Source organism: Phalacrocorax aristotelis, chromosome Z, assembly GCF_949628215.1.
Source record: "Phalacrocorax aristotelis chromosome Z, bGulAri2.1, whole genome shotgun sequence".
Lineage (NCBI taxonomy): Eukaryota > Metazoa > Chordata > Aves > Suliformes > Phalacrocoracidae > Phalacrocorax > Phalacrocorax aristotelis.
In genome coordinates, this window is record NC_134311.1 from 28,211,870 (window position 1) to 28,235,514 (window position 23,645).

General features: G+C 43.0%; 1 protein-coding gene across 10 annotated transcripts in view; it reads right to left on the minus strand.

Moving 5' to 3' along the window:
• NRG1 (neuregulin 1) overlaps window positions 1-23,645 on the minus strand; it is a 183,960-nt gene that overhangs the window by 117,651 nt on the left and 42,664 nt on the right. For 6 of the 10 annotated variants that reach the window (XM_075080073.1, XM_075080069.1, XM_075080072.1 and 3 more), the window contains exons 4-5: window positions 20,139-20,189; window positions 17,142-17,192 (exon numbers count right to left, since the gene is read on the minus strand). The exons of 2 other annotated variants lie outside the window; for them this stretch is intronic. In XM_075080073.1, the coding sequence (XP_074936174.1) occupies window positions 17,142-17,192; window positions 20,139-20,189 (102 nt within the window). The remainder of the gene's footprint in view (window positions 1-17,141; window positions 17,193-20,138; window positions 20,190-23,645) is intronic. 2 more of the 10 variants (XM_075080075.1, XM_075080074.1) reach the window with 1 other exon arrangement.

The following is a 23,645-nucleotide window of genomic DNA, read 5'->3' on the forward strand; positions in this document are numbered from 1 at the left end:
ACTGTTTCTTCTTCATACCAGTTGGCCATGATGGGGATCAGGGTAAAAATCACTGCAGTCCTGCCTATGAAGATGACTTTCTCTGGTTTAAGTGGCAACAGTTAACTATAACCTTTTCAGCTACCCATGGCCTGTGACTGTTTCCCTACTGCAGACAGGCTTTTTAATACTGCTGTAGCGAACTGTACTCAGATGACACAGAGGAATCCTTTGGTAATTATCCGGGCTAATCCTATTAGGCAAGAAAGGTTTTCAATTGCTAAAGCAGCAAAAAAACATTTCAGAGAAGGAACCCACCACTTCAAATTAAATTAATGCGCCCTTCCAGCCCAGGATAACCCGATTATTATTGTACATAAGAAAAGTTGTATTAACTGAAATCAAAAACTGTTTAACATTTTAAGAAGTTTTATTTTAAAATTTTAAAAATGTATTTGAAAGGCCTACGAATTCAAAAGACACCACTCTGCTTTTCTGCACACGTTTTATTTGCACTTCACTAGTCTAGAGTTCTGCTTGTGTGTTTTCCAAGTAAGAGACAGATTTTTACAGAATGTGCATAGTTTTATAAGGATTTATAAGGATTTTACCTTATGCTCCAAATTTGTGCTACAAGAGAGCACAAAATTTATGTTCCCCAATTTCGCTGTTATTTTAATGCTGTGGTAACATGACAGTGGTAGAGTTAACTCTTTCATGAGCTCATTAGAAATTCAGCCAGAGTGTTTAAAATGACAGTAACTTGATTTATTGAGCAATAAGAGTAATTATTCCTTTATGGCGACCAGCCAAACAAGTAATCTTTTAATAAGGCACGTGAAGTCACTGCATTTCCTTTATGAGAAAAAAAAAGTACCATTTAAAAAAATAAACGTGCCTAGGCACCTAAAATGGGCCTAACTTGGTACATAGGCGCACCCAGCCACGTGACCTATGTACCTCAGTTCCCTTCTCACAACTGCCCCTGCTCAAGACTAAAGGCTCTCCTCCATTCCTTATCTTAGAGGGTGCTGGATGAACCAGGACTGCTCTACTGTTCCTTTTATCATGGTAGACTTCACCCAAGATGCTAATAGCAGCTTTTGGGTTCATTTTAAAATAACCTCACATGGCTGCACCTTTTCTCCCCCTTGGGAGTTTTCCTTCTCTCCCAAGAGCACATTTTTAATTCTGGCACTGCAGGCTGTTTTAGGGAGATACTCCAAGTTCCTCTTGCTGAAGTAAGTCTTCAGCTTTGCAGAAAATGATTAAACATTTTCTACACTAGAGAGATTAATGTCACTAAAGCTTTTTTCTAATACTTTGTGGACAGAGGAAAGACATGGTGAATGCTATCTCTTCACAGGCAAATAGTAAGTGCATTTATTTCATTTATTTGATGGTGGTTTAATGCTTCCCCCCAGCCTCCCCCTTTTTATTTTTTTTTCCCTTTGGCCTCCTTGTACCTCTGAGGAAGTGTTGAGGCTCTAGGAGATGGGCAGAACTGGAGACAACCTCCTCTGCTCCATCTTAGTCATCTCCAATGTGTTGGCTGCCTGCCTCACTTCCCACTCAGCACATGAGTGTGGAACAACCTTTGGCAAGTGTTTGGACTAACCCTCGTGGGAAATATCTTATGTTTTGAGGCATCTAAAGTCACTCTGGGCACTCACTGGGGTGCTTGCACGTGCAGTTCAGGGTTCATGGGTTGCTCCCTCAGGAGCCAAGTGTTGGTCTGGGATTCCCAGCCTGCAACCACATTCATACTAGTCCTAAGGGATGTGCTCAGGGTTGCTCAGGAAACCTTTCCTTTGATCAGTGTCTTGCTAACATCCAATTGCTAGACTGTCTGTCTTTCTTGAGCATTCAAGAATGTGTTCTTGTGATAGTTGTCCCTGTGATACATTTCTGTATTTGCAGATGTACAACCTCCCTCAAGTAAAGGATTTAGAAAAATGTAAGCGGGACTGATTAGAGACTCTGGGAAACAGAAAGGTAGTGTTTGATGCCTGACCAGCAGCACTGAGCTGTGCTCACCCTATGCAGGAGTGTGAAAACACAGGAGAGACATGCAGATGCTTTGTGGGACCTCCCTCCTTCATTCATTTAGCAAATACAAGTAACTGCAAGACTTCTTTACAGCCTCTCACCTTATGAAAACACAGCAAAATATTTTCATAAGTGGAGGGAATTATTTTCATGAGTGATGAGAGACTATGTATTAAAAACTATGGTCATCTCAGAAACACATTGCTGCTGTCAGTAACTAATGTACGAGATAGAAAACACAAGCAACTAACTTTGAGCCTGTCTTCTTTTGTACAGCTGTCTTTCTAACTGAGATCATATACATAATTTAATGGATCAATCCCTTTCTCCTTCCCCACAAGCATTCCTATTTGAACATCTACATTTTCTCGTAGTAGCATTATGCATCGTGTCTGAAATCGACATGATCATGGAAATTCCCAAAGGAACCTGCAGCATGGCTCACATTGCTCTCACTGCACAGGAAATGCAACCATTCTTACTCATCCTTCCTCTATAATGAAGAGTCAGATCCATTGCCTTGCTGTGCTGAGGAGGAAATTGCTGCATAATCGCTTTTCACAGCTAGACAATCCCCTCTTTCCAAAGCAGGCTAAGCATACAAATTGTGCAGACATATTTGATGAATTTCTAACAACAGTGGGTGAAATGACAGGGCAAGGTGAGTATCAGTGACAGAAACGTTGTGCTGGTTACCTGCCGAAGACATTGTTTTCCGTATGTTCATCCACATATTAATTGTGGGTGACACATATTAATTGTATCTGCTCTGGGACAAATAAACCATAATCAGGTCAAACTATGGCCAGTCGTAAGGTCAGTTAGAAGTCTTGAAATGACACGCATCCTTCTCAGCACTTCACACGGGCTGCAAAATAACACCTCCAAGGTGTCCCAGTTTATGATGTTAAATCAGCAGCATAGTGGGCTGCAAGGAGCAGGCCAAGTTATGCCTCTCCAGCCTGCCAGGTCATTTTACAGCTCTCTGTAGTTAGATTTTCCTGTATGGGGAATAGACACATTTATTTTCCCATGTGGGAACAGAAAAGAAAAAAAAAATCTTATCTGCCCTTGAGAAACACTTATTTGCTTAGGCCTCCTTCAGGTCAAGTTCTTAAGGAAATTTTGAGAAAAGATTTGATAGTTGCATGGAAAATAGGAACACGCATTCCCTTGCTGCATTAACAAAAACAAATGCTTCTCATGCAAGGGCTAGTAAGCCTCATGCTTTAGCGTGTAAGCCAATCCCTAATCACAAGAGGGCAAGGATGAAATTCTATAGGTAATAAAACAAGTCCACAGTTTTCCATGACAACTATTTTTGCACCTTCTTCTCCCTTTTTGGCCTTGCCCACAGTTAGAAACAGTAATCTGTAAAGCATTGACATATTCTGGTGCTCTGAATTCCCACATCAATCATACACGACACTATTCAAGGTGTCTGAAATGGCATATGACTCCAGCCGAAATATTTGATTATGTGGCTTGCTGCTGTAATTGTTTCTAGATGATGCAGATAAGGGATAAGAGATGCAGCAGACCAAGAGAAGATTACACTCCACTTAGTGGCTTAGGGTTTAATCATCTGTCATCCTTGACTGCCCTTGGTCTATAAGGTGCGAAAAGCCCCCTTCCAAAGTCATGGGGCACTAGTGGCGTTACGATCAGGAGCCTGATCCAAGGCATAATGGGGTAGTGTTGCTATGGGAGAGCAGGAGGGAGCTGGAGCCCTCAACCAAACAAGATTACAGAAGAGACAAAACTCCCCCTAGATCTAATGAGAGGAAAAATAGAAGTCAGAAAGGTTGAGTTATCTCTCACGGTCACGTCTTAGGAGGAAACTCATTTAGCAGAGGCATCATCTTTCTGTTGTGTCTTTCCCCTACCAGTCCCTGAGGCACCAGTTGCTGTCTGCTGCCTGAGACAGGACATGGGGCTTGGCGGGTGCTGCGGCTGTCCAGCCTGCCTGCTGTTGCATATCTCTGGCTGGTCTGCTTCCCCATCATCTGTGAGCACAGGCTGGCAGCAGAAATTCTGCCCTGCAGCAAACGCTGTTTTCCAGAAAGTCAGGTTCCCTTTCTTCCCTGGCCAGGTAGACGAGGTACAGCAGCATGACTGCTTCACACATGGTCAGTTTGACTGGCTGACAGCTGGGACTCTCGTTCAAGAGCCGGTGATATTTCAATTTTGACAGGTGGTATTGTGCGCAGACATTGTGCCAAAAATTAATTGGAATGACTATTTCTGCAGGGATACTGAAGGCCAAGACATGATCATGACTAGGGCTGAGGAAGAAACAGCCCTCAGAGATCAGAAAAGTATGTAGAGCTCCTTAAAGACTCACTGGACCCTTATTAGTCAGTGTTTCTTACAAATGCTGTAATGTACTTTGTCAAGCTGACAATTTCCTGCAATAACAAAAGGGAAGATGCCAAGAATATGGCAGTGTTTAAGAAATGAATGGTGAGATCTGATTGAGACAAAGGATCAGCATAAATGCCAGCTCATATACAAATGCTGTCCCTCTCCTTTCTGCTTAGACTAGCATTTCCTGCACTCCACCACCCCTTTAGTACTAGCATACAGCAGATGAACTTGAGAGCAGTAAGTCTAAACAAGTGATAACTAATTGTCCGCTGTCTCACATTCTAATAAGTTAGCTGATGCCCGTTTCTTCTTCAACATCTTCTTTAGGATTTCTTTTTTGCTTAAGGAAGTTTCAAAATCTCCAGCAATCCTGTGCCAATGCATCAACTACGGACAATGTGTTTCTGATAGAGCTACCCGCTCCACATCTTGTTCTGCAGATTTTATAATAGTATATTTGGCTCACTCTTTTTGACTATTTTTTTCTCCATCCAGAGAAAATTCTTGATCCAGTACTTCATGCATGCTGCTTTTGGGTTGCTGTGATTGGCAATCTCATATTTTACAAGATATTTACACATAATAAAAGCCATTCCTCAGAATGAAACATCATACAGAGGAACAGATTCTTACAGAATTAAAAGGAAAGAAACCCTTTTCTGTACCCAGCCTTCCTTACTGGTCAGTCACCTGCTAATAGTGCCCATGAGTGTATAAAATCCATTTGCACATTTAAATTGAAAAGCTCCACTTGCTCAGCCTGCCTATAACTGTGCTCTCTTGCTGGGGCGAATATTAGGTCTCTGATACATGCATATTATCCAGTGAACATATAATTGCAAATGCAATCTAAATCCAGTTATCTGGAGTTTTACTGCATATTTTCTACACATAACTCAAGCAGTAAGTGCAACAATACACCAGCTTTCCAGGTGTCCATTTGGCTGGAAGAATTAGCAAGGTGCTGGCATTTAGGTCCTACCCTCTAAAGTGTAGTTCAGTCACGGTGTTGCTGCCAACATGAGAGGTCACTTATACACTTGGTGCAGGATACGGACATTGTGGTGAGGACACCAAGAATCCTCTCCATTTGACAGAAACGTGCAACTGGACAGGTTAGGGTAAACACTCCCTAAGCCACGTCTAATTCCTTCTCCCCTGCCTCTAGGAAGGCATTTCACCAATGCACAGCCCAAATGTGCTGGCTGAACACACGTGGAGAGGACTTCAGGCTCGTGTTACCCCCTATGAAGCTTGGGATTGATCCACCACTTGTAGGGATCGCTACATTGGCTCAACTACTACTAGTCTACCAAAAAAAATATGGAATCCACTTCACAGCCTTACTTTCCTGGACCTATCTTAACCTCCTCCTCCCTCCAAAAAGACAGATATATCAAGGGGTTACAAGCATCTACTCTGCAGATGTAGCTGGCCTAGGAAACAGGGACAGCATCTGATTCAGAGCTTATTACACCAGAGAACTGAAACACCAGTTCTGCATCTGACAGACAGACAGACAGACATTTGAATCAGCTGCATTGCTGCTCAAGGCAATTCTTCATTCTTCCTGCAAAATTAATGTTTAAGATTATTCTGGCCTCTCGCAGACTCTAAGACAACTGTTATCCTACTGTCTGTCAAGTATGAGTTGCCATTGCAGAAGCTAATGGGTTTTGTGTAGATCGTTAAAATATTCAAGAACTATTCATAGCCTGCAGCTTGTTTTAAGCCAAAGGTTTCCCCAGTGGGAAATGGAAAGAAAGAGCTGTTCCAGGGAAATAATAAGTCATACTAACAGTATAAGAAGTACAGTGCAAGATTAGACTCCAAATCCTATTTCACTGTGCATCCTCTGGAGTCAGTGGAATCACTCCATGTTTGCATTGCTTTAAATAACATAAAATATTAAGGAATTCAAATCAATCAGTGCTACTTTTGGACTTTCTTAGGATGGGAAAAAGCGGTGTGTGTGTGTGTGTGGCATTTGATCAGGTGAAAGTACCAGACATTTAAGCCTACTGTTCTCTCAAAACAATAACTAAACTGTTGAACTAACGCCCCATGGCATTGGATGCCAGTGCTTAAAAGCATACAATGGAATTTTAGCAACTACTGAAAGAACATTCTCAGTTACTATATATAAAAACACAGACAGTTCGCACAAATAAAAGCATCACATGTGGTTAGTTCACTTCTAATTTGAGAAAAGTGGGAAAAAATTTCTGCCACTGACAATTTGTGCCACAACTGGCAGAAGTAGATCTAATGGGTAGCTTCCTACAACGCAGGCAGCCATGGCTGTCACAGCTAGATACCTGCCTGCAAAGTAGCCATTACCGAAAAAAATGCCCTCATTTCCGCTCCCCTCCCCCCCCCCCCCCGAAGGATGGCTTATCTTTGTCTTGTAAAAAAGAACCATTGCAGTAATACTCCTCAGAAAACCTGCTGGCATTTTGGAAAGCTCATCTAAATACCTGTCAGACGCTTCACTGTATTACTAAGAATCATATTTCGGATTATTGTCAATAGTACCAGAAAAATACCAGTAATAAAGTTCAGATTCCACTTTACAAACTTCAGAAAAACAATGACTGTATTAACTTCTGAAGAGCTATTACTACCCCATGTATAAATCCTAAACTGTAAATGCAGTGGCTCATGGTCTTTGTAAAAGCTTCGGCCTGCAGAGCTGTGTGCAGTCAAATCCTTCCTGACTAAACATCAATTCTGAACATTTATAGATCTGGAGCAAGGAGCTTTTCTGTACTGAATAAACAAACCAGAAACAAATGAACAAACAAAAAAGCCAAATGCTCATGGCTGGAAAAACTGTTGTCTCGGGACTGGAGCGTTACCTCATCTCTCTGTTCAAAAGCAGTGGCTGCAGTTGCTGAAATCATGAGAGCTGTGGTGTAATGCCAGACACTTTGTAACCCACAAATACACCATGGCCGGGAAGGCTGGGTGGGGTAGGCACCCTGACCACTCAGATGTGCCTACGCTTCTCAGTAGCAAAGGGGATGGATCATGCTCTCAGTCCAAGAACAAGTATTGTGGCTGGGCTACATCTATGTCACAAACTACTTCACTGTGGCTCTAACCTTCATTGAAAATAATTTACGTGTGTGCTTTTTTCAGTTCCCAGTGTGTACATTGTGGGAAGGCTATGTCTTAGCTCACATAGGTGGTGTCTTTATGGCATGATTATGGCTTTATGATTAATTCCCTCTGGTTTGGTACAGTATAAAGGCACCTGGTAGTGTTTGGGGGTTGCAATGTCTGTTGGGATGATGTGGGAGGACTGCTTAGAGTGAAGGGAGCCAAGCTGGTAGGGTGGTACCCATACTGCCTTCTGGGAAATGTCTTAATGCACTTAGTCCTTCATATTGTGCTTAGGTGAGTTGAAAAGCAGTAGTTGATGTGAGCCAGAATGACACAAGAAAGCATGTTAATGAAGAAATGGGCAAACACTGCTCTAGCACTCCATCCCACTCCTCAGCTTCACTCCACTTAGCACCCTAGGTTTAACCTTAATGATTATCCATCATAAATTAGAAATGCCCCATGCTATTTTAGCTTGCAACAGGATTAATGCAGTCTGGAAATCGGAGGGCTGTGAAAAGTTTCTTCCCTTGTAAAAAGCAGACCCCTGTAGAAGGGAAAATTTAGAATAATTGTGCCAAAAGACTTTAGACATCTGGATACTGTGATTAATATAAACAACTAATAAGGGCTTTGAGCTCTGTATATCTGTAATGAAGTTGAAATGACTAGCATGAACATGGGCAGTCAGGAGAAGAAAATCTTGTGAAGAAATGCAAGAGTATTTATATACATAGACACTCACTGGAAGAAAATACTGACATCCATCAGACATGACTCATAAAGGACAACTGATCCAGCATATAGCTTTCTTTTAAAAAAAAGAGCGGGTGTGTTGGGATCCTTGCCATGCATTTCCATGTTATGGTGGATGCCACTCAAAGTTACTGACTAGCTGACCACTGCTAAACATTAAGGAAGATGCACACCTAAAGGAAGATCACACTGTAAAAGGCTGCTCTTCAGTTGCTGCAGTGACTGCAGTGATTCCTTCTCCTCTCTGTACAGGGGGAGAATATCAAGAACAGCACAAACCATTAGGAACCTGTGAGAACATTTTGATAATGAAAGCCACAGAGGATACAACTTTCCATTGTTGCATCCAATCAGGAGAGGTTACCAAAAGGCAATTTAGAAGAGATGTGGACATGAAGGATGGGATGACAACTTCTTCCCAAGGGTTTAACTTGGCTGCCACTGCACTGTTAGAATACTGATAGAATAGGAATGTGAAAGAAGAGTATTAATTTTAATTTACCTGGTAGGAACTGCTATAGTCTAAATTGAGTCTCAGCCATAGCATCCCACTGCGTTTGTGGAGAAGATAATAAGGGCACACAGTGATGGCTTTTCAAAGCCATGCCTCTATGAAAAGATCACATTTGTGTATACAGTGCTCTGCCTACGGCTTTCGAAATACAACTTCTGTCATGTAGCTTAGATTTTTAAGAAGTAAAACATAATTTATGAACGGGTTATTCTTAAGCAAATGGAAACTTATTCAAAGCCATACACTTTACAAGTGATGTGGAAAATAACAGTGAACTTTTCTGCTCATCTTTTATCTATTGCTGTGTTGCTCCCTGCTCTCATCTTCTAGAAACAGATCCAATCGAATGCCAAGGCACTTCCAGTTATTAAAGTGGTAGGGACTCCCTGGATTCCAGCTCAGAAATCAAAAGAGCCTAGGAGACTGGGTAGGTATCTTCCTTTCCCCTACTGCTCTCTAAGAATTGTTCTTTCTCCCTAGACGGCAGCATCTGCCTTTTGTGGCAGTTGTTTCAGAATTGCCTGAATTGGAAAGTCAGCATGAAAATAAAGCATTGGACCCAGTCTCTTGACTTCTTTATATTTCAGTTGTGTTTCTGCTTTTTCACAGACTTCACTGCCAGACCATGAACTTGAAACAACCCTTCATGGACCAGGGCCCTGCTATGCCACAGAGTCTTTGTTTACAGCCAGTGCAGCCTAAGATGTCCTCTGGGAGAACACGGAATAGAAAACCTGGAACACACCAGCTAAGAAAGCCAGCTGTATGTTCCTCTCTGTCAATGGGAGCCCAGCAAAACTCCAGGCTCGCTGGGGTAATTTAGATTTGGAAACTCAGTTTCCCTTTGGGAAATTCCTCTTTGTTGGACCTTTCCCACCACAGCTAAAACAACAGAAACACACCCTCCAAAAACAAGAAAGTGGGCTACAGACATGTCTTTCTCAGGACAGAAGGGCTTCCTGAGGGGCAAAAAGGACCTTGCATTGTTAGTTTCTCCTGGGGTTAACATAACAGCGTGCCACAGGGCAAAGCCTCTTTGCAGATAGGTAGATATTGTTGGGACGGTAGGTGGAAGATAGGAGATGAACAGAATTTCTGGGCTATAGTGTTAAGTTGGGAATTGCTTATTGTATTAAAATACAAATATTATTTTGTACCCATGCATACATTCATAATTTTTGTCTGTTCTATCCTTTTTTCACACTCACTCTTAGCTCTTTAGCTCCTTTGTGCTTCCCTACAAAGCACTGACATTCTTGATTTTAGCGTGGTTAATGACATATCTTGATTCACCAGAATGCCTGAAATAGATACATGCCTCTGTCAAGGTCATGTATTCCATGTTGTTCACAGATGTCTGCACAGCTAATATCACTGCCTGTCATGTACCTTCATTCAGTATTAACTACCTTGATACCTCAGAAATCACACGGAAAGGGGAAGATTTTGAGAAGGCTAATCCAATACCACGAAGTATGTTCATAATTGCTACCCGGAAAGGGTATAGCCAGCAGGGAACAGGAGTCCGTGAGCACCCATTTTTGTCAGAGTGACAGCACAGGGACTTCTCCCCATGAAAGGCACAGAGACCAAAACACCAAGGTCAGACCACCAACCCACCCCTGTGCTACAAGCTCACATCCTCCAACATAGCATAGACTATGCTGCCAAACCAGAAAGATGCTGATTTTGGTCTCAGGTGAGCACATAGTACATGTCATTTCAGAATAGTGTGGAGAAGAAGTCATAAAACTAATGCTCTGTTAGGAAAGATTTTACCATGATTAGACCTTCTGGAAGACCCTCAAATAAACCAGGCCTTGCCAGCAGACCCCTGAAGCCAAATTCCCAAATGACTTACCTGTAAGTCATAGAAAAACGAGATCCTGACATACTCGGGGATCTCATGGAAAGCTGGGGATGGAGCCACAGTCTTCCATCTCTGACACTTAGCAATTAACAACATGGCTTTTGGCTTTTAGCCAGCTACCCTGTTGTGAGGGTGTACCAGTGGAGAAACATTCTGTTTTTAAAATAAGTAACTCCTGATCCCTTTTGGTGAATGATGGGAAGAGTTTCTGTTAGGACCTTGGAGAGAACAAGAAGATCCACAACATGTCAAAATAAATGGGAGGTGGGCCTGTGAACTTCTTTCAAAGGTATTATAAGCAATAGAAACATTTGAAGTAGCTTTTGTGACATGTATGCCAGCAGAGTAGACTGCTGCACATTTGGTAGTGCTTTTCATGGTGTAATCCCAGACCTCAGGAAAGCACAGCCTGAAATACACATATCCAAATCATTGCCTTTATGCTTACACATATATACTTTATAAAACTATATATGTATACCTATTTATACATAAAACACTACTGCCTCATCATATACAAATGCTGAGGCAAGGGCTATCTGTATAGATTTATTCTTACATGCACAAATATATAGATAGCTAAAGCCAATGTCCTTAAAACTCTTCCACTGGCAGCTGTATTTAAGCTATATAAACTGTTGCACTTATTCCTTTGTGACTGTTATGTCAGCTTCTTCCAATTTTAATACTGCTTATACAAATAATTTCCTTTTACCTCTCTGACCTCCTTGAAGGAATAAACCCCTAGAAACCCCAGCACAGAAGATAATTGACTCTACTAGTGGTGTTATCTCCAAAGTTTGACATATACAAACTTGCCAGTGGAGCTGCCTAACCCAGCTCAGGTCCTCCATGCCAACCCAAGCTCTCCTTCAGAGCAAGGCTGGGGGACCAAGAGTGCAATTACAGAAAACCTGGAAGATTAAGTGGTTTGCAAGCAGACATTTAATGTCACACAAGCCTTAGGCTGGGAATCACGCAAAAGGTTGAAAGCTGTGTCTCTGGGAAATGTTATCTATTCCCATGAGTTTGCCCTATCTGTGAAATTTAAACACAGGAAACAGGATTTGTCATGCCAGATCAAATCATAAGGGAGATTACCACTGCATTGCCCACTGTGCTTAGTGTCCACTGTGGAGAAAGAAACTGGAAAATACTGCACACTGTGCTAGGTTTTAACAGGGGATTGACACGTTTTCATCTCTGCTCTTTCAGTAGGATTTCACTAACCAGGAGACAAACTCGTTTTACATTAAACAAGAGCCAACCTCAAGAGCTTTAAACAAAATCTGACCCTGCCCTCACTCACTCACTGTGTCCTTAGAACAAAGCAAAGTGTTTTCTTCAGAGATGATTATTCAGAAGAATAAAACCACGAAGTAAAGCAAAATGCATGAGGTGGTATAGGGTTTTCCTCTGGCCCACTGTCCCAACAAGGCATCAGGTATATGGCTTTTCTGGAGAAGCAGCCTTTCAATCCATGGAAAGGATGAGTTAAATACTGACAGTTGAAGATGTCAGACTAACTTACTACAAGAGCAGGAGCTGGGAGTCCTGCTGTGCTAGCATAACTGAACCTTCACTATCTGAATTTCTTCCACTTTCTCAATTGGTTACAGCATTCACCTCTTCCCATCCTGCTCCATGTGACTCTGCCCTGTTACTAGACTCTCCTAAAACAATTCTGCTCTTTCACCCAAAGATAGCCACATTTCAGAAGTCACTGAGCTGTTACCAGTGTATTTAGGTTTTATGACAAAACAGCTGAGCCTTTTTCAGATGAAAGAAGTTAAACACATGCTCAATGGTTAGGCAGTGTCTTCTGATTTGTTCTGATCCTCACACTGTTGTGCAGCCCTGTCCATTGCACTATCATCTTCTTTGTCTCAGTTATAGTGAGAATATTAGATATTAACACCCATCAAACTCACAATAAAACGAAGCCAAAGAAAACAGAGTAAACTGAATTCATGCAGAAACTTCATATGTACTATATTCCGCTGTGCTGCAAGATAGCTAGTCACCAAGTCACTATGTATCTTAAAAGAACTGCAATTCACATGGACCTCAGAAGATAGGAAAGAGTGGAGTTTCACTCTTCATCTGCCTTTTCTTGATTCCACAAGTTTTGGCCACGTATCAAAGACAAGCACACTCCTGTAGGTACCTGTGCATGGGCACTATTAAAAAAATAAAATAAAGGAATCTAACCAAAACTCCAAACATTGGATAGCTGGACAACTTGAGTGATCTAAGGACTTGTTACAAATCAAGATGACCCTTTAAACAATTGCTTGAAATAGCAACAAAATCAGAAGGTCTTTAGGGTCTTGGGTCAGTATCCTGAAGGCAGAAGAAATAGCCACATAAAACCTGTATCACTGGGGGCCCAAGCTTTCTGTCTTCCAGGTGTGCTGATTCAGGTTTGTATGATTCTTAGACACACTTAGTATTTTTTGGAAGTGGACTCTTGTCATGTACTACATAAATAAATACAGGGGAGGAGAACTGAGTTCGCTTTAGGAGATGAAAGGAAGCAGAAACTTAACTCGCTTGTTAAGATTTTAGGACACAGATGATTTACTGGCCTGGCTGCTTGCCTCAAATATGCAAAAATGTTCCTGTTAAATTTACTCCCTAAACCAATGACCCTAACACCATGTCATAGAAGGTCTTACTGCTCAGCATGGAAAATATTTATCAAAGCAGCTTAGTATTGTACTTGAGAAAATGTGACAGGCAAAAAGTCTGCATGCCTCCTTTCTACATGCTGTATCTGCTCTTCATTTCATACGCAGGTTGGAATCTTTTATTGCACCGTGAGAAGACAAAGTGTTAGGAGGGTGCCTTGCTATGACAGGCTTGGAGCTTGCAAGTTAATAATTCCAGAGCGAAGAGATGAGCAGTCCAAACTGACACATTTCTTCTCCAAATAATCTTTCTTTTTAAAATTTCTGTGCAGGTTTTAGAAGCCAGCATGGAAGTCTGTGGGAAAATGAGATTAATTCATGGGACAGATGAGCAAACACTGTGTCTTTCCCTCCAGCCAAAATCTAAACAAACTTGCTCTGTACTCTTCTGAAAAAGAAGCCACAAGCAGGTGGGATCAGCCTCCTACCCGCTCTTTATCCAAAATCCCGCCTCCTGAGCATCGTGACAACCTGCTCAATGATGGACAACAGGATGAATGCTCCAGAGAATATGCTCCAAGCACAACCAATGCCATGGTTGCTGGTTCACCATCTTGCATAAGCAGACAAATGTAAACTGAGAATCCCAGCGTAAGACAATCAGGTCTGAAACATGCAGAGCACATAGTATGCACTGGCTCTTTGCTGGAGGAAGAGCCTCCACAGACAGCATAAACAAGGGCATGACGGTAATGCTGTAAGGTGCAACTAAGCAAATGGTTATGTCTGCAATAGAGAGTCTGAAAAAGTCCCAGAGGCTCTGTCCAACTTCCTCATTTCCTACTGCTACAAATCCTCAGGTTTTGATCCAATTTAGCCCTCAGAGCATGGGCTTCTAGACTGTTACTGTACATAGAAACAGTAAGATAAGGTGACGCATCACTGCTGGCCTGTACACCCATTCTGTGCTGTAGGTGGTTCCCATGCCAACAGGAGCTGTGGTCACTGTAAACTGCCTGTATCCCACCACTTCCCTTTTCTGCTCTTGCACTATACAAATGTTACTGCAGAATACCTCCACCAGGAGACTGTGTGCAGTGCTGATGATTTTAACCTAGGCAACCTGATTGCTTTTGAATTTCTTTCCAGGTATGCTGTAACTTACAAACAAGAATGTAAGTTTTTGGGACCACTTTTCTAAATAAAAGGAAGAGTGCCATATGTCTGATATTTTTGCCTGTCAGGGTGAGAAGCCAAGATTCCTTTAACAAGTCCCAGAAGAGTAAAAAGACACGACATTTTCATTCCATTGTCTTGAATACATAATTGACTGAACCATAAAACCAAGGCACTAGAGTGAAGTCTCAGATTTACTTTTTCTACTACAACTTCTGAGCAGAAGAAAACTACAGGGCCATAAGACAATTGTTTTAGAGCACTACAGTCCTGGAAACAAGGGGAAGAAAAATGTCTTCCATCCTCAAATTGTTCTGATGTGCTTAAGAATGGCCTCTGCAGCCCTTGGTAGTGAGATCACACAGGGCTCCAATTGCTGTTGGTTTGTTCACTTCGTTCCACAGGAAAAAAATCCACCATAGAAAGCTCCATCATCAAGGAAAATGAAAGTTGTAACTTAGGTGTCAATATTACACAATACAAAATAAACATATATGGAACAATCCTAGGGCTGGGGTGGGACAAAGCATGGGAAGCACTTCTACTTGTCAGGGGCATTGTTAGCAATAGATACCACAAATTCTCACACTATGAAACAGGACACAAAAGCAAGAATTTCCTCCTCTTCCCTTGGATTACTGACCCCCAAAACACTCACCAGCCCCTTCTGTGAAACTGGGAATAAATCACAGTCTTTCCCTTCTCCTTTACATACGAATGGAGGCCCACACTCCCAAAATGGGCTGGATTTTGAGGAGTGTAGCTACTTGTGCACATAAAAGAGGTAGGAGGACCTTCAGTTTCAGGATATCCACTGTGGATTGTCCTACAGAGATGGGATTTTTTAAAACTTTTTGGACTCTGAATACCTGTCTGTCACTGGAACTCCAAAAAATCAAAGCATGACACATGTCTTTTCACTTGTGAAAGGCCGGGGGAGAGAGCCTACTGAATCACTCTGCTGTTCTCAGGTCTTTCCCAGTGTCTGGCCAACAGTGACAGTGCTGGCATGTCCTCTGAAACATCTGCTATTGTCTGAGAAGTGGAAGGAAACAGTTTATTTTATCTCCTGTAGCTGTTACAAGATTGACAGTGACAAGTGTGAAATGGACATGTCCCACTGAAATTCAGAAAAGAAAAGCCCTAAGCAACTTCAGAATAAGTACGTAGACTCAATTCCCTCATCACTCTGTAGTGTGAGTAGACATTCACATCTGTTAGCAATAAACATTGGCTCCCTCCTGCTTTGTAGGACCTTTCCTACTCAGCATAGGCAGCAATATGCAATACTGCTCTCTCTTCTCCATTACTTATTTTAGTGACTTGAATAGTACTGTTCCTGATTTACATCTATGCAACTGAGAACAGAAGAAAAAGAAATGACTGTTTTAAATTGCTCCAGGCATTATTCCTGCCTACCCTGCTGCTAAGCATCAGAGGAAGAAGGCGGCCAAAAACATTAACTCTTCTCACCTTGTTGGCAGAAAGCCTTTTGGTCTTTTAAAATAACCTATCATATTTCCAAAATTCCTTCAACACACACTTAAAACACTAATCAGTCTAATAGCTGAGATCAAAATCTACAAAACCTAAATCTTTTATATCTCATACAAATTTTGAAAAATGTTCAGAGTACTGTGTCCAGAGATTTGGCTTTCACCATTCCCCCTTGTGCTGCTACAGTAGCTATTAGATGTGAGTTAAATGCATCTATGTATAGCATCCTACAGAACACACACCATATTTTATAGCAACACTAGAACTGTCGGGGTGGACTGGATCACTGGTCTATCTCACCTGCCATCCCCTTCCTGACGGCTGGCAATACTTAGTGCTTTAGGAGAAGGTCAATACGCTACCTCCTGCAACCCTGCTGACTTTGATTGTATGAAGAGGCCTTCCAGACCACTCAAAATGTGGCTGGGGAGATGGTGGATCTGGGTCTAGTAAAGAGCTGGAAGGCTCTACCTGATGGTTCTCAAAGGTGAAAGTGCACAGGATTATGGCTGTAAAGCATGCTTCCCTGGGAAGCATCACTACAGAGGAAGAAGAGTCACCTTCCCCACTGGTACCCCTGCAGCTCGCAGTGTGCCCCTGAGACAAGCAGAAAGACAACCTCTCCTCCCCCAGAAGGGGAACAATTTATGGTTCTCTGTCCCAGCTGAGGGAAGACACACAAAAAGATGTGCTCACCTTCATCATCCTCTTCCCAAGGGCAGCAGGGGACAGGAGAAAGAGCCTGAGGAGCTCTACCATGCACCAGCTGGCATGGAGATGAAGGGAAATGCACTGCAGCTGGGGATGGCTGGACCTGAGGGATGTTCCAGCTACCCTAGGACCAGGGGCTGTGCAGGCAGAGGAGTCAGTGTTTGAAGGCATGCATTGTGTGGGGAGGGCAGGGAAAGGAATTCCAGGTAGGAAACACTGGAGCAGTTTCCTCCTCCTTTGCCCTGCCCAAATGCGCACTTTGACCTCCCTGAAGGAAGGTGTTTAGCTCTCAGTCCGCAAAGGACACGGGTCTGAGAGTTATAACATATATAACAGCTGCGCCTGTAGTGCAGGAATCTTACCCAGTCACTCCCAAACCCTTACTGTAGGTTTAGATAGAAGCACATTTTTTTTTCTGAGCTACGGAGTAAGATATGTACCTGAGGGTCTTCCCAGCAATAATGTAAACAACTTGTTATATACTTACAGGAGGAAGTGTTTGTTCCTTCTGTTGAAGTTTGTATCCTAAGCATGGGTTCTGCAACACACAGAAGTAACAACAAAGGTGTAAGAATACAGCCACAGCTACATTGCTATACTCGAGGAGCCTGAACATCTTCCCCCAGTAGAGCTTTCTTTATTGTTTTTTTTTTTTTAAGTAATCAGAAACCCGCCAAAGCAGAGAAAAAAACGAGGCAGCTCGAGAAAGCAAAGAACTTCAAAGTCGGTACAGCATGTCCCAGGCACACTGTGAATAATCAGTTACAGCAAAAATGCTCCATAGTCCTGGGAGGGAAGGCCAGGAGAAAACTGGCATAAGGGAGAGCAAAGTTTTCAGCTGTTTGTGACAGCATCAGAGGAAAGTGGAAAGCAGTGGGACTTGAAGCTCCACTTGCTGACCCAGGAAACACTTGCTTCCTATCTTCTTCCTACATAACTCCAAATGGACAGTCAAGCCTCCAGATCTATCACAACCATGGCTAAGGACCTCTGTGGCTTGAAAGAGAGCAGGGCCCATGAGTGCCATGAACTCTGCAGAGAGTTGTAGCTGGAAGGGAGAGCAGGACATGCTCCAGACCAAAAGGGGACATAGCACCAGCCCCAAAGTGGTTACAAAGAAAGGAAAAAGAAGCAGCATTCTTAAGATGGCAAATAATCATGTAGGACAGCTGAAGGAAATGAGCCTCAACATAAATCACACAATGGAAGCACTCAGAAAAGTTAATGGAAGAAGTAAGGTACCCTGAAGCTAGGGCTGAACCTCCTGAGCTGTAGGAACCTGAACCACGCAGCAAACCAGAGCCATATGTTTGGGTGACTGCATTGGCTTTCACCGTCTTAGTGCCTAGCAAAACATAGGGTGTCATGCATGAATAAAGAATTCAGGAGTGTGCTTGAGGAGTGCTATCAGCTGGAAAGAAGAGTTTGCAGAGCCCACACTTTGCCTAAGGTGGCAATGTGATGTGCCACTGTGGAGAGGGATGAAGGAAGTCAGGGAGGCTAGCAACCAGCCTGTGCATCCTAGGAAGCAGGTCAGGCATGCTGCATGCTCTGGAGTGAAATATTTAACAACATGTTACATCATGCAGAAAAAGATGACTCTCTCCCCTAATAGAGTCACTTTTTAGGCAGAGTAAAACCACACTTAAAATCTAAGACTGCTCTGTAAGTCCTCCTATCAAACAAAAAAATAACTGTAGCAATACTTCAAGAGACCTAGCTTCTGGTGATTTAAACACCAGCATCTCACAATAGTCCACATCCAATTAAAGAAGCAACACTCTAATAACTCATTTGCATTTGCAAGGCCTGGAAAAAATCAGCAGCGCCCAAACCCCCAGACTCTATTTGCCAGCGGGAGACTCCTGTGGTGACAGATAAAGCTGACATGGTCTGCACCCAGGGCTGGGTGAGAACAGCAGCAAAAATGGCACCTGGCTGGGTTTGGGACTGAGCAGGTCTCTGCTCCAGCCACGTGGGAAAGACCTGCTCAGAGGTCCATGAGAAGACCTCAATAAGCAGCCACTGAACGTTTTGCTTTCTGCTCTCCTTCAGGACAACAGCATGGTGTGCTGCTTGGCATGAAATCTGGCAGTGCAGTGATTCATCAGGAATGCAGCCAGCCTTTTGAGCCTCCCAGCCTCTTCCTCTCCAGTGGCACAATAGCAGTAAAGAGAATAACAGTACTGTAACAGCAGGCCCTGGAAGGGACACAAGCAAGGAAAGAGACCACTCGAGAACAAGAAATTTGGTTCATGGGAAAGAAGGGAGCAAAGTGCAGGGACTGCATTCTTGCTGCACAAGGGAGAATGCAAGGCGAGCCCAGTGGAGTCCGTGACCAGCGTGTCACCTCTTTTGAACAAAAATGGTTCCAATGGTTACAGGACACTTGCTATTAGCTATGTGGTCTCATACATATCCAATGAGGCACCAGTGACAGGCTCCACTGAGAACATGAAAGAAAATGGGTACGTCCAATGGCTCTTCTGTCAGGCAGCAGTGCCAAGATTTCAGAAGTAGGTCGCCACACACGCAGATGCATCAAAGGAAAGGCTGCAGGCATGCTAAATGCAAAATCTGGCGATCACACTGTTTTCCTTGATCTAGCCTACAAACACTGTCATCTCACACTAAAACCTGTCTCTGCCAGACATAGCTTTCTCAAAAAAGCTAGCAGGACCCCAGCTTCTTTGCCAGGCAGGATATGTGCATCTTGTAAATCCTTGGGACGCTCGGCTTATACATGCCTATCCATAGCTCCCTCAGCCAAACTCAGCGGTAGAGACAACTGCTTGTGTTGTGTCCATATATAAAGTAGCTCTAATAGTTAAAATAATGAAAATTACTTCTCACTGGGGTCAGTTCCAGGAGTAACTCTGGAGGTGTCCAATCCGTAACTGCAGGCCGGATGCTGAAAGCAAAATTCCACCAGCCTGAAAGGAAACCATCTGGAGAAGGCTCCTAGTATGCCAAGGCAGCTTCAAAAGTGGTTAGACTACTGACAGTGGGTTACCTGTCTACATTCACAGACCCCGCAGAGCTGTCAGGAATTGTATGTAGAGACTTGAGAAGCACAGCAGTCTAGGCAACAGACTTTCTGGAGGAAATATCAATATGTCTGTATACTCCGCAAATTCATATCCAGCTGCTAGGGTTTACAAGAACAGGAGCAACAAGTGCTTTTTCAAAACACAGTTTCTAACAACTCAAATACTTATTCACTTGGGCTGCTGCAGGTTGATAACTGCAGGCCAAATTAGCATCCTCAATACATCTTCAGGATATTAAAAAATATGCTTAATACTTCTTCATTCATTTCTCAGTCCCTGAAGTAGCTCCAATATTCAAGGCGGTATGCAGGTACTGAGGCGCTGGATGCAGGTGAATTGTTCTCTGCTAGGAGGGAGTGATTTCAGAGCTGCAGAAGCAGTTTCAAGAAGAAATAAAGAGAAAGAGATAGAAAGACTCTGTTAATTCAACTTACGTGAAGAAGTTTTTGCCCCTTCTGTTGATACTGGTATCTTGCTGGTGCTCTCTGGAAAACACAAGAGGCAATAAGAAGTTATAATGTGGAGTCAGACGATCCTCCAACAGCATTCAACTCGAAGAATGGACAAGGTAAAGGGGGAAAAAAGTGCTCAAAGAAGCAAGCTTAAATTCTGCTTCAGTGGGCAGAGGCTGCAATCAGACACCAAGTTGCAAAAGTTTCCTTTTGGGAAAAAATGAAAAATGCTGGTGTCTACTAGTAGGCCTGAAGAAAAAAGCCTGTTTCTTCTGAAAGGAATCAGTTGTTCAATCTCTCATTCTCCTCTGGGAATAACTGATCAGTAGCAACAGGAAAAATCATGCAGATGGCTCTGCTTCTGGAAGGCGTCAGTGTGAGTATTCACTCCTTATGCTTCTAGGCAGTTAAATCTTGCAAAGGCGTGTTCCTGTTCATGTCACTTGTATTGCTGGTAAGTACATCCAATAATGTCAATTGCCACTTCAGGGAAATCTTCTAAGTCACACATGCAAACCCAGTCCCCCATGGGATGACTGCTTGGGGGCTCTGGGATGGAAATCAAAGAGTTGATTTTCTAAAGAGACTAGAAAAATTGCTCTTCCATACTGGTCCTACACAGATACGCTATTGCTAGTGACATACTGCCATGGACTTCTTGCACCCACTTCTTGAATTGCCTCATGGCTATGGGGGATGATGCTGCCATGCTCAGATCCTGGCTAATGCCTTGCAGAACGCAGATAGGAGAAAGCAGAAAGCCTTCGTTTAGGCTTCACAGACTTCATAGAGACCTTGCTCCAATGACACCATCCATCTGTCCATGCGCTGCTGACCATGCAAGCCACTACTGCGTGTAATTTCCTAGGTGTGAACAAATCACCCTTCAGCTGTGTGCATCAACAATCTTTGCCTTCTCCAAGTTCTCAGAACACTTTTCAGCCTTATAGTGGTGCAGTTCAATACAGGTGCATATGTTTCTACTCTACAGATGGAGAGGAGCCACAAATGCCAGGGAAGAAGTCTCACCTTCAATCCTCAAGGCACACCAAGAATTCTCTGGTAGGCCAAACAACAAGAATTCAGAAAAATTATTTTTCTAAGAATAAGAGTTTTAGGAAAAGGCAGCTTGGGAATTTTTTTACTCTGTTCTGTGATTCCAGATCAGGTGGCCCTCTTCTTACTGTCTTCAACAATCCACAGGAACTTGACCAGAAACAAAACACAGTCCAACTGTCTTCCCTTCAACATCCCTCTCATCAAACCTCAGTGTTGAGCCTATTTTTTAATTTCTTACTTGCTGGCTCTTCGTTTGTATTTTTTTCATTTTGGTCCAGTTTTCTTTGGCAAATATCTTGTTTGCCTAAGCAATATGTCCCAGTTTCATGTCACTAACATGAGAGAACTTATTATACAGTATTTCCCTGATAGTCAGTGGTGTATGGCATGGAAATGAGTATCATAAGTAAAATTTTTAAGGTCAAAACCTTTGCACTAGGTCTTAGAACACAGTGCCCTGTAGCCAGGCAGCTTTCAGGACCGTTTTTTGGGTATGGAGGCAGTTTACTGTTGTGCAGCTGGGTTGTCCGAGCAATTAACATTTCTTAGTCACAACAGGAGACAGAACAGGTCTTACAGCTGCGTAGCTCAGCACCTGGCACAACTGGAGCAGATTTTTCTTTCACCATTAAAGAAACCATGTTCCATTTAGTGCCCTTGCTGAGCTTAATGGAGCATTTCTTACTGCTGCCTCCCCAACCCAGCTGTGTCTGCACAGACACTGGTGGGAAGCTTCCCTGTCAGTGGAAAATACAGACAAAGCCTCCCGCACCTGAAACGTGCTGGAAATTGTGTGGCAAGGTCACACATTACCAAGCCCTGCTAGTAACATTTGTGTTAGCAACAATAGCAGTGGATGCTAACATTTGGAAGATGCAAAACCTGTGTGTATTGCTTACTGAGGACAGTACACCACAACAGTAAGAGAGGCATTTTACTCCACTCAGGAAGACCAGCACAGATTCACATGACAAGCCATCTGAACACAAGAAGCAGAGAGAAAAGAGGCTGCTTGTAGGGAGCCATCAATACTTGCCTGCAGTTGAAGAGCTAGAAGCATTTTTCTGTCATAATACTTGTAGTTGCTGCTGCAGTCTGCCAAGGTATGGAGATGGCAGCCTGCAGTACTGCCTTCATCATCATGTTTAAGTTCCCCTGAGGAGCAGCTACCTCAGATGCTCTATCCACTTCTGTCCCCTGGCAATTCTAGGAGCACTTAGTTTTGGTGAAGTGCTGTTTCCTGAAACTGGATATAGTTTTCTGGGGCTTTCTTATGTAAAAATATTGGAGGATGGACAAGAGATCCTTATTTTGGGATGTTTTAAGGGGCAGGTCCCTGCAGCCTCTCAGTCTGATGATCTTAATACTCCGGCCAGTTCCCTCTTCTGCTGTCTCCTCTGGCAAGACAGAGAAAAGCCCCCCCCAATGCCCACACGACTCACAGCAACACACCACCTTTCTGGGCTTGGTATTTTGATCTATGCTTCCAAGTAGAGAGCTTTGTTTGTTCTGCGAAGAGGAGACAAATCATTCCCTGGGCAACAAGCTCTGCTGCAATGCCTCTGAGGGAGGCAGGAGGTCCTCTTCCTCAGAAGAGACCTTTTCTCTAGTGATAACCAAACATCTAACAGCCCTACAGCTGGTGTTGTGAAGAGTCCTCTGCATGCCATCACAGCCCTTTTTTTCCTTCAGTTAGTTTGCCAAAGGCCTAATGTAAAAAGCCTGCTTGACCAAACTGAAGGGATTTATTTGGTTGAACCCATGGGGTTTGATTCAGGCCTTGAAGGTGTCTCTAAGAACCCTGACAGGGACAACAACTTGGGCTCTGAGGAGGATTCAAACACCATGAACATCACAGGTAGTCAGAGCAGCAAACAAGGTTTCTGTCATCCTGAGGTTTACTTTCTGGCAGTGTTATAAGACTTAAGCCTCTTGCATTGATTGTACCATTCAGATGACACATTCTGAATTACACAAAGAATGACACAAACTAGCACACACCTTGAGAATAGGGCAGTATCTGAGACCTCTGTTATTCAGTTTATAGATGGAAGAGTAAGGAGTAGCTGTGTAGAAGGTAAGACCTCAGAGGCATGCAGAAACATGTGGGCAAGGACACAGGGAGATCCAACGGATAAAATGGCTTTTTCTTTCTTAAAACTACTGTGCTTTTTACCTTTTCGTAGTCCTCCAAGAGCCTACTGTCCTGAATTGGATTATAAGAGCACTGCCCTCAATTCAAGTATGCCAAATTGCAAAGAAAGCTACTTTTAGGGGACTTGCTATGCCTAACTGAGTGTCAGCCACATTTCTTTCTATGTGGAGGCCCAAATCAGTGAAATTGGTCCAGGCATGCTGATTTGCACTAGTTGAGAATCTGACCCATTACACCAGCCAGTTAAAAGCAATCTATCGGTCACCTGTAACTAT